Here is an 11,827-nt window from a genome sequence, read left to right on the forward strand (position 1 = left end):
GGAGCCGCCAGGCAGCCCTGGGTGAGAAGGATCTGCAGACATGAGAGGAGGAGTCAGGACACTCCTGTGGAAGGTGGCGATAATTCTGGGGCCGGTGGAGGAGGGCCGGTACCCACACCACCCACTCCCGCTGTCAGGGTTTCTAGGACACAGTTGTTCTGTTTCTGGGAATATGGCTTGACTCATGATGTATCTAAATAAGTATAGTAGTGGCCCACGTTATAATAAGGTTCTATAGTAAAATGGTTTAATTTCTAAAGGGATTAGGTGATATTTTTGTTTGTTCCTTTCTTAATGGCTAAATGCAATAGTGAAGCATTAGTCGTAGTTAGATCCCCGGAAACCATTTTGTATTCATTTTCTTTTTCTTTTTTCTTAAGATTTATTTATGTCAAAAAAAAAAAAAAGATTTATTTATGTCAGAGGGAGAGAGAGAGAAAGAGAAAGAGAGACAGCACAAGCAGGAGAGGGGGGAGGGGCAGAGGGAGAGGGAGAAGCAGACTTCCTGCTGAGCAGGGAGCCCCAGGCGGGGCTTAACCCCATGACCCCAAGGTCGTGACCAGAGTTGAAGTCAGACATTTAACCTAGAGCCACCCAGGCACCCCACCATTTTGTATCCGTAAACTGAGCGATTGGAACACCACGTCAGGGCCGTTACTGTGGTGGTCTCCCCTCTCAGCGAGGCAGTTGTCTTAGAAAAGCCTACCTTAAGTCATTCACGAGGAACACGTGAGTCGTAGTTTCCAGTGTTGAGTAGCGTGCAAAGCGCAGATGACCCAAGGATGCTTCCAGTGCTTTTAAGACCTTCCTCCCCAAGGACCCTGGACATCGGTGAGGAGTGAAAGTGAGCCCCTGTTTCTCAGAATCTGGGCCAGTACCCAAAGGTCCTCGTAAACGTGAGACATCGTGCGGTGTATATACCATGAGTTCGCCGAGAGTGCATTTGTCCTCCATCACACAGCCTTGCGTGTTTTAGTATAAGATGGGGGGGGGGGGCTCTCCCCTCTTTGTCTTTAGGAAAAAGCAGGCCATGGCTTTAGGCAGCCCCAGCCCGCTGCAGTGTACCCTGCTGACACACATGGCCCCGCCTGGGCGACAGACGCCTGTAGGAGGAGACCATGTCTATACTCCCGGGGAAACCCACTGTGATTGCTCTACAGCCCAGAGGGTGTTTTATAGGCTGGAACCGGCTGTAGGCAATGAAGTGGACATCTCATTGCCTGGCCCTCTTCCGGAAGAGGCTGGCGGGTTCTTCCCCGAATCTACGGTCTGCAAAATCGGCAGCTCCCCTTGTTTGTCAAGAAGGCACATTGTTGGGGCACGTGGGTGGCTCAGTCATTAAGCGTCTGTCTTCGGCTCAGGTCATGATCCCCGGGCCCTGGGCTTGAGCCCCAGTTCGGGCTCCCTGCTCCGTGGGAAACCTGCTTCTCCCTCTCCCTCTCCCCCTGTTTGTGTTCCCTTTCTCACTGTGTCTCTCTGTCAAATAGATAAACAAAATCTTAAAAAAAAAAAAAAAAAGAACGAAAGAAAGAAAGAAAAAGAAGGTACATTGTGCAATGGGTCCATTTGGAGAGGAGTCCCATTAGACCAATTAAAACTCAGAGTGCCCCACCCCCATCCCGGCAGTCAGCCTCCTTCATCTGATCGATGAAGAAGAAAATCTAGACTCCCAGAGACCCCAGGGTCATTAGCAAAGTCACCCTCTTCTGCTTTCAAGTCCAAGGAGTCATTTCACACCTGAAAGTTCACAGAGGAGCAGGGGTTGACGGGGCAGGCGGCTGGTGGTATGGACACGGCCGGGGCAGGCGGCTGGTGGTGTGGACAGGGCCGGCCGGGAAACCCCCATCTGAATGGGACTCCGAAGTGAATGGCAGCACCTGAGGGCGGCAGAGCGAGCCGTGGAGATCAAGGCACATGATTCCTCCAAAGGCTTCCCTGCTTTCGACCCCTGGGGCCTACCAAGCCATGTACTAAAGGTTTCACACATCCTTGTCCTGGGAGCCAACTGTGCCCAGCAAGTGGGAAACACAGGGCGAGCGGTGTTGCTCTGTTGCTGCATTAGGGGCCAACTGAAGCCAGCCGCCGGCGCAGGCTTAGCAGGAGGAAACCCCCATGCTTGGCTCTGCAGCAGCCTTCTCTCCCCTGGTACCGTGATACCAGCTCTCCTTGCCGGCTCGCCCTCGAGGTCCGCCTGCCGCTGTGGGCGAGGCCCCCGTGGCAATGCCCCGCTCTCCTTGATGGCCCGCCATCAGAGGACAAGCACATGCATCCCGTTACGTGCCCAAGAGCCCGGTGGCTTCGGAGGGCCCGCGGGCTCTTCTCACTGGCTGCCTGTGCCTGCCGGCTTGATGCGCGCCGGGTCCAGTAACTTCTCCTCAAAGGTCTGCTAGCGCGGGCCTCGGTGCAAGTTTTTCCACCAAGGTTTAAAGAAAAGCCAAACAGTCCAGGGCAGATTTATTGATCACCAGCGTCTTTGATCTGAGCCTAGTGCAGCGCAAGAAGAAAGAAGGTTCAAGAATTTGGTAGTTGAGGAACAGCCCAAGAGAAGCAACCCATTGCCCCTACTTGCTTCGGGAGGTTCTGCTGGGGCAGTCCCTGCGCTCCTGTGAACGAAAGGAAGATTGCAGCCTGCCACAGACCGTGCCCCTCCCTGGGCCCCGAGAGCCTGGGAATCTGAGAGAACTCACACTAGAAGGACATGTAGTCCCTGATGGGGGCAGATGGGACGACCGGCAGCCAGAGTAGAGGGAAATGACTTGCCCAGGGTGAACTAGTCAGACAGTGGCTGAGCCAGGCCTGGAGTCCAGGGCTCTAGACTCTCCGGATGGGACAGCCTGCCCTGGGAACTCCATTAAGGTTGGAGGGTTCCCCACAAAGTGCTTTGCCCAGCTCAAAAAAACTTTTCTTTTTTTTAAATTTTTACGAAGATTTTATTTATTTGAGAGAGAGTGAGAGCTAGAAAGAGAACATACACAGAGGGAGAGAGAGAGGGGAAAGCAGACTCCCCACTGAGCAGGGAACCAGACACAGGGCTCGATCTCAGGACCCTGGAATCATGACCTGAGCTGAAGGCAGAGGCTTAAACCACTGAGCCACCCAGCGCCCCAGGGTTCTTGTTCTTGCCATGTCTCCTTGAACTGGTACCATCTGATCCAGAAGCATGGCCTCCCTATGTGTCGGCACTGTGTCCGTCAATACATCCATCAGGGTGTCCATCGGTACGCTAAGGAAATGGGCTTCATGAAGTTGGATTATGTGACCCTCCTTGATATCTATCCTTCCAAGATACCTGCCTTAACTGCAGCTATATCCCTGGTGCCTACCTTAATGCCAACTCATTGCACGTAAGATAAAAATATTTCAGGGATGAGTGTTCCAATGTGAATAAATAAATACATAAATATAAAGAGAGCATCTGATGTGCAGCACTGAGGAAGGCAAAATGAGAGTCAGGGCTGAGCATGTAATGAGTATAGATTGTTGGGTCTACCCTCTGGGTATAGGCAAACTGATAACAAATAGAAACCGATTTTCCGATTTTGTGTGAAAATCTCCTTGCTGGCCCCAAAAGCTCTCACTGACAATCAGCTATAAAGTAGAAACAATTTATGTGCGTTTTACAGTATGTACATAATACAGCAAAGATATGTTCTGGAATATCACTGATAAACATAAAAATATGAATGACTTAAAAGAGAATGGTTTAAGATGACTCCCATAATAGATCTGGTTTGTAGCAAAATGAGAAAGTTTTGATTTGGTGTAGATTTAGCTCCTTTGTGGGTTTTTTTTTTTTAAATTCATATTTGCTACTGGCTGATCCCCAGATACTGTTCCCACAGGCTTGTTTTTTTCCAAGACAAGATGTCTGACAACTCTCTCCCACCTAGGGCTGTCCTCCAAACTCTTTTTAAGAACGATCTTTCTAAAAAAACACCAATCAGTAGATTTCGTACTTCAAAACCTTCAATGGATCCCTGTTGCCCACAGAGTAGAGTCTTGGCATTCCCAATCTACCATCATTTAACCCTTACTTGTCCTTCCTGCCTTACCTCTTATCACCCACCATGCAACACACACACACACACACACCAACAGCATACACCCAATTTCCCCCCATCATAGAGGCTACTTTCTTCTACTGACCAGGGCCTGCCTCCACTCTCTGATATTAATGGTTTTGCCCAAGCTCAACCCTCGGCTCATTGGGTTCCGCCATGGTCCCACCCAACCTTCGTGGTGTTGACTGTATCCCAGTTGTTCTGAGAAGTCTTCCCAGATCCTTCTAGTTGGAATTTTTCTCTCCCCATAGTGTTTTGTTTGTGCCTTTGTCTGAGCCCTTACTGCCTTCTGCCAAGTATCTAGTTGGTTTGTCTATCGGTCCATTTTCCTTGTCAGAATGTGGGGTTCCTGAAGGCAGGTCCTGAGTCTTTCTCCAGCCTTCCAGCTCCACACTTGGGACACTGTAGGCTACCATTAAGTTTGTTGAATTAAACTGGGTCATATTTCCCTTGTCCAGGAATATATCCACATTTATTTTTGACCCAAACCCTATTTCTTCTGCCTATCATAATGCTTCATTGTCATGCTAGGCTGTCCCCTTCATCTCGAATCTCCATGATGGTGGCCCACTGCTGATTTCTTCAGGGAAATTGAAGGGACGTAATTTTCCTTCTCGGTCCCCAAACCCAGAGCTCTTTTTGGGATTGCACAAAGCGGAATAAGGCTACTCTGTCAAGTATGTGATCACTTTTATGTGGAAACACTGACTTTTCTCATGCTCTTGAGTTCTCTTTGGCAATATATATTTTACTAATCAAGGCGACTTTTTTTTCATGAAAAGAATCCATGACTACTTAATCATTACAGTTTATTTGATATGCAAAATTGTTCAAAAGACGGTATAGCTTCATGTGAGGTTCCGAGTCTGAGCTGGAGCTTCCTCGTTGGTAAAATGGGAATTATAATGCCTACCTCGCAACATTGCTGAGAAAGGTTAAATTAAATGAGATAATGTATATAAATAGCTTAGCACAGTGCCCAGCCCACGATGAGGACTCTACCTGGTCGCCATTTTTCTTTTTCTGGTCATTATTTATTTATTTATATATATATTTTTTTTTCTGGTCATCATTTTTATAACTCCAAAACATAGGGTCCAAGAGACAGAAATAGAAAACAAGGTCTCTGGTGGCAAAGAAGATTCGAAGCTTCTGGGCTTAGCTTCTGCTAGGTTTACCGTAACTGCTCTAGGATGTGAAGCTGTCCAGTGTTCACGGATTATTTGAGGAGCAAGATAAATAGCACAAGGGCTGAGTGGTCACGTGAATAGATGTTGTTTCATCTTGACGTTGGACAAGGGGCATATCCAGAAAAGGAATCCGAAAGCAAGGCTAAGAGTTCGCTCATTCAGGTCAACCCTAAAAATACTCCACATTGAAGTTGAGAAGTCGCCTCGAGACTCAAGGCTGGGCTTTCAACAGCTAGAGCCATATGTGTTCTCAACTTGGTTGAAACCCGATCATGACCTGAGCCTGTGCTGACCTTGGCCTTCTCTTGTGCGCTGCGCGCAGTTCGCCTTTCCAAGAGAGAGGTCTGACTTCCAAATAGAGCGTGGCTCTTTGTTCTCCTCTTCTTTTGCTTTTCTTCATGTGTATTTATTTTGTGGGGAGAGGGAACCCAGATTAGAGTCAGTCGAGTCGCTTTTCCCTGAGTAAGAGGGTTCTCTGGAAAATCTGATTTGAATTCTTCTTGGCACTCCGGGAGAACAACTTTCTCAGCTTTAGAGAAGCAAAATGTAGTCAGATTCATATATATTGAAAGGTAGGACACGGTTTCTTTGTACAGCAAAGAAAACTAGAGTCAACCACAAAATAGAAACATAATTTGTACTAAATATGACAAAAGAGGGAAAGCCTTAATACCCATCAGCAACAGGGGCGCCTGGGTGGCTCAGTGGGTTAAAGCCTCTCCCTTCAGCTCAAGTCATGATCTCAGGGTCCTGGGATCGAGCCCCACATCAGGCTCTCTGCTTCTTCCTCTCTCTCTCTCCACCTGCCTCTCTGCCTACTTGTGATCTCTGTCAAATAAATAAATAAAATCTTAAAAAAAAAAAAAAGAAATACCCATCAGCTACAAAGACAAGGCATATGAACTGTCATGCATTAAGAAATATAGTTAGTAAACTAAGAGAAAAAGTTGATCTGTATAGGTATCAAACACATGCAATTAAGAAAACCTTGATACATTATCTTAGGCTGACCGTAAAATCTTGTTCCAGTTGAGGCCGGAAATTTCTTTCCCTCCTCATTGCTGGGGGCCGCCAAAACTACGGTAGCCCTTTTTGGACCTTGCAGCCTGCTCTAACCATTGCCAGCCTCCCAACAGCCCTGGTCCCAGGCCCTGCTCTGTGTGCGTCCTGGGCCAGCTGAGTCGTCACACTTTCTTCCTGTGACTTACTGCGTGTTTCATCCCTTGTAAGAGGAGCCCTTCTTTCCCCTTCCTTCCTTCCCTCTGTAGCATCCCAGTCATTCCTCTGGGCCTGTTGCTCTGTATCTCAGTGTCCCTGAGGGACCCTTCCGGCTCTGCTGGCCACGGGACAGTTGGCTGGTGAGGGCACTCACATCACACCCCCTTCCCAAGCTATTGAAATAGAAACACTGGCAACCGAGTCTAGAAAAGCCAAGGGAGTCGATCTGAGTTCTAAATCTGGACAAACAAAGCTGAAGGAAGCTGGCCTCTGGGCCAGGGCTGGCCATCTTGGATTTCCTGACAAACCACCATCTACTCAGATGTGCCTTCTGAGAGACGTTTGCCTTAGGCCAGCACCAACATCCAAACTTCTTTTCAGAATCTTGAACATATTTCATAAATGGAAGGTGGTCAAAGAAGGAAAGCCCTTACCCATCGGCCTCTCCTTGGTCTTTGCTTGGTATCAGTTTAAATCCTATGCATTAGGTCAGTTTTGCTGTGTGTGTGTGTGTGTGTGTGTGTGTGTGTGTGTGTACATGTGTGTGTTGTAGAGTGGGGGACGAAAAGACAACATAAATCAAAAAAGAAGTATTTGGGAAAAATGAAACCACTTTCAATGGCAAACTACCCTATTCTCGATTCTAATTCAAGCGAGGTTTCAAGGAGAACATCTGGGGGACACAGGGCCCAGGAGAGGCACACTAGAGTCTATACCATCCCCCCTCCCCCCACCATGTCCCCACTGACACACAGACACACAAAGGCACACACAGAGTGCATCCACCCAACACCTTACGTTTCCATACCAGTGAGATTTGTTGAAAGTGACCTTCAGGCACAGCCTGGCCTGGGGGGAGACTGTGGGGAACTCCTGACCTGCACCCTGGGGTGTGGGTGGGCAGAGCTGAAGGACAGAGGGGAGCAGCCAGCCTCTTGCCATTGGTGCCTCCTCGGGAAGGAACCCCTCTGGCCATCTCCTTCCTCTAACAGACACCCCACGCACCCAGCCCTAGCTCCTTCTCAGCCAGAGCCCTTCCTTTCCATAAAAGCTGGGGCACCCCAGCGGTCGAGACCACTTAAGCTATGACTAGCGGACCCCCGAGGCTGTGGGGCATCCCGAATTTCAATTGATTCTTTTCTTTTCGGCAGAACTGGCTTATGATCTGGATGTGGACGAGGCGCCTGGAAGCAAGCAGCACGTGAATCAGAAGGACAACGAGATAGCAGCCTCTCACAACCTGGGGAACGGCCACTCCCCACTGAAGGTTCTCACCAGCTTGGCCATCTACATAGTGGGCTTCTTTTTGCTGGTGCACTGACTTCCCAGTGCACAGCGCCCATTCTGCCTGGCAGCACCCTTGTTGCCTGGCGGCCCCCCGTGGTCTTCCTCTATAAAGGGAGCCACCTTCTTATTTTTTTCTATTTTTTTATCTTGTATACCTCCAGCCATCAAGTAGAAGACCAGCTGTGTGTTGTGTTTTCGAAAATCAGTGGTGTCTTTGAGGGAGGTAAATTTTAGTGGTAGCATAGATCGTCTCTTTGCAAAGAAAAAAACTCAAGTTGTGCCAAATTATTTTCCTATGTTTGGTTGCTAGACCATGGTTACCATGTCTCCCTTTCTCTTTCTCTCTTTCCCTTTGCATGGATTTCTTTGGAAAAAAAAAATAAATAAATGTTCAAATAAAAACGCATTGGGTCTTTTTTTGTAAGCCCTCGTGTATGGTGACCATGCAGTGCTTTTCCCTCCTCTTGCCTAGCTTTCTGTTCAGTATAGGAAAAATCCCATCAGGTGTCAATAAGGTCCTTCCCAGCCCTCCTGTCAGTGGGGGATCAATCCTCACCGGAGCCCCAGTCAGACCGCCCCCCCCCATACAACACACTCCCAATGCCTAATCTTCATGTGGAAATCTTGAGTTAGCGTGTTCTCGCCAATGAACAAAAGGTATCTCGAAACGTTCCATTTCCTACTCTTTATTGGGCTGAAAATACTTCCCCCAAAGAGAAACCCTCCATGTGGCGTGTCGTCTGTCACCCTTCTCCAGGGACAAGGCCATGGCAGGACCAGCAGTCGCCCTGAGTCAGACTGCAAAGGTGGGCATCAGGAAAGCCATGATTTAGAGGAAGCAACTGCATCCACTCTTAGCTGCAGGTGGGTTTCTTCGACACGTGTATCCCCATTCTCCTGGAACATCCAGTCTGGCACCAACACGCCACACCAGCTCTTTGCTGATTGGAGGCTGGTATTCCCATTGAAATTAGGGTTTATACACCCAACATTACAAACCATCGTGGCGCTGATGTCGATCTCTGGACATGCTGCTGCCAAAGAACCTGAGGAATAACCAACCTGCTACTGTTACAATGGCTAACATATGGCTCATTTGCCAGGTCAGGTCAACAGAAACGATGTTTTTTGGGTTTTTTTGTTGTTGTTTTCCAACAGAAATGTTATTGATTCTTTCCAATGAGCAGGAACTCAACTCCTACCTGAGGACAAGGATGGGAGAAGCTGAATGAGTATGAGAAAGAGAGGGTGAGCCACAGTGAAGGAGTGTGAACAAAGGTCAAGGAAGGGACCAGAGAGTCCCCTTTGATTCTAGAAGGTGGTCCCAGCCAGGATCTCCAATTTCCGTCCGATGGCCAGAGGTCACCATGCCAGATGCAGGAGGTGTCATTACTCACAACTTATTGATCCCCGCTCCTGCTGTCACCAAGACACTTCTGGCACCATCCCATGCAGACCACAGGGCTTCGATATTTATTTTCGTCCTCTGCAGAAATTCTCACAAACACAAATTGGAAATGTTTGGTTTAGTGCTTCCTTCCATCGCTTTCATTGACAACTACAATCAGTTGTATTTGTTAATGTGATTTCAGTGACTTGTAGTGATTGGTAAGACTGGAAAAGGAATTATCTTTGTTTTTCAAACCGTCATCACTTCTATGTTTTGATGGGATTTGTGCGAAACTTGGTTCTTGGAGTCAGGAGACCTAAATATGGGCCAGGTTTGCTTCTGGGCCCCAGAGTCTGGTATTACTACTGCATGGGGACCCGAAGAAAGAACTAGAGCTGATTTCTCCCCTAATAATTGTCCCTGTCATTCTGCAGGATAGTTTTTATTTAATATGGAAAAAATAATTCATGTTTCTGAGACCAGGTTTTAGGCCTGCAGGGTGGAGTGGACTGTTAAAATGTCCCTTCTTCCTCTCCTGAGGCAAGAGGAATTATCAGCTTTCATTTTTTTCTATGTTTGTTTCTGAGATTTTATTTTGTTTTATTATTTTCTTTTTCAAGAGGGAAGGGGAAGGGCAGAAGTGGAGGGAGAGAAAGACTCCCAAGCAGGCTCCCTCTGGTAAATCAGAAAGTCAGGACCAGATGCTGAAGCTCTTTATTGTTCCAATTCTGTAGCATCATTGTCTTGACCAGCACTGGTGACACGTGTGTGCTGTTCCCATAGGCTTCTCAGGACCTCTCTGGCCTGCGGTCATTTTTGACATACTTCAGTGCCCAGAACATGGCCCGAGCCAGCCAGTGTGTCCACTGCCTGCCAGCTTGGGTCCACCAAGGCTGAATGGTGGGGACAGAAGACACTCCTTCTGGGATATGCATGGCCTGCTTGCTTCAGCTAAATGGTTGGGATGAAAATGGATAACCATACCCCGTTACAAACCATGGACCACTCCGCCATCTTTTACCGACACTTCATTTTACCCAATAGCCGGTCTTGTTTCACTTTCCATGCATGCTGTTCCCTGCCCTTCCGTATTTTTTCTTCCTCTAGTTCAGAATCCAGTTTCACAGCTAGTTAGTGGCCTTTCATTTTTTTTTTTTTTTTTTTTTTTTTTTTTTTTTTTTTTTTTTTAAAGATTTTATTTTTTTATTTGACAGAGAGAGATCACAAGTAGGCAGAGAGGCAAGCAGAGAGAGAGAGGAGGAAGCAGGCTCCCTGTGGAGCAGAGAGCCTGATGTGGGACTCGATCCCAGGACCCTGAGATCATGACCTGAGCCGAAGGCAGTGGCTTAACCCACTGAGCCACCCAGGCGCCCCGCGTGGCCTTTCATTTTTGAACTGTTTATTCTACCCCCTGATTTAAACTTCCTACATGTGAATTTGGGGAAGACGACTATTTTGTCCTTAGAATAGCCCTGGCAGCTAGAAAGTTTTCCCATCGTGTTGGAAGTTTCCAGGCTTCCTTCTCATCTGAATGCACGTGTGAACCTCCAGCAGCTCAACTATGGCGCTTGAACAAGGTTAAATCAGGGCATAACCCTTGGAATCCCTGGCCTGGAAAACACCTGTTGGCTCATCCCGCCATCTTGGTTTGATGACTGCCTGAGGCAGCGCTCTCACGGCTAGCCGAGCAGGCCATCGTTGCTGTCCAGAAACATTGTCCAGCCCATTGTCCAGCCCCTGTTTCTGGACACCTCCAATTTTTAGCAGATTTATTTTTTTCAAAAGAAATCCATATAGACAATAAGAATTCTAATAATAAAGCATTATATAACGCTTTAAAAAACCACATATATTCCATAATTCCATGCCCCCATAGATATGTATTATTAAAGATTTCATCTATATCCTTCTAGGCTTTCTTTCTCTGTGTACGTATATTCACACCCATGAGCTTATACCAAACATACAATTGCATAACATGAATTTGGCCTCATTAGGTTAAGCCTAAATCTGCCTTCCTTGAATTTTCACCCACAATTCCTGGCTTTCCCAGGAAGGCCAGCAGGAGAGGAAGCTGATCTCCAATGCTAGTTTTCAATCACTGACTCTTGCCCCTTTCTGGATTTGCTTTCTTGGTGTCATTCCAAACAGCTCCTTCGGCCCGGTCAGGCCTGCTCTGCGCTCCGGTGGGTGTGGTCCTCCTGTGCTGTCCTGATGGTCGCTGAGCCCACGGGGCCACTGGAGCCCGAGCACAGTGGAGCCTGGGGGGTTATGTCTCCATAGAAGCCCAAGTCCTCCCCCAGAGCAGTCCTAGAACTCGGACACTTGCTTGGAAGCCGCGATACACACTGTCTGGAGGGTGAAGTGGGGGCCACCTGGACCTCCCCAGAGGTTTGTGCAAGAATGGCAGCCAAGCCGAGTCTCTTCTATCCCCTACTTGTGTCACTGATTTTTTTTTTAAGATTTTATTCATTTATTTGTCAGAATGAGCACAGGCAGACAGAGTGGCAGGCAGAGGCAGACGGAGAAGCAGGCTCCCGCTGAGCAAGGAGCCCCATGTGGGACTCGATCCCAAGACGCTGGGATCATGACCTGAGCGGAAGGCAGCGGCTCAACCAACTGAGCCACCCAGGCATTCCTTATCACTGATTTTTTAACTTTTGATTTTACTTGTCTGTGTA

The 11,827-nt window shown here is 47.9% G+C and overlaps 1 protein-coding gene across 1 annotated transcript in view; it reads left to right on the forward strand.

Annotated features, from left to right (window-relative positions):
* GPC3 (glypican 3) overlaps nt 1–8,158 on the forward strand; it is a 400,650-nt gene extending 392,492 nt beyond the window's left edge. Inside the window, exon 8 of the mRNA XM_082716734.1 lies at nt 7,621–8,158. Coding sequence (XP_082572860.1) covers nt 7,621–7,790 — 170 coding nt within the window. The 3' untranslated portion in view covers nt 7,791–8,158. The remainder of the gene's footprint in view (nt 1–7,620) is intronic.
* Nucleotides 8,159–11,827: the final 3,669 nt, after the last annotated feature.

The sequence above is a fragment of the Mustela nivalis genome, assembly GCF_964662115.1.
Source record: "Mustela nivalis genome assembly, chromosome: X".
NCBI classification, from domain to species: domain Eukaryota; kingdom Metazoa; phylum Chordata; class Mammalia; order Carnivora; family Mustelidae; genus Mustela; species Mustela nivalis.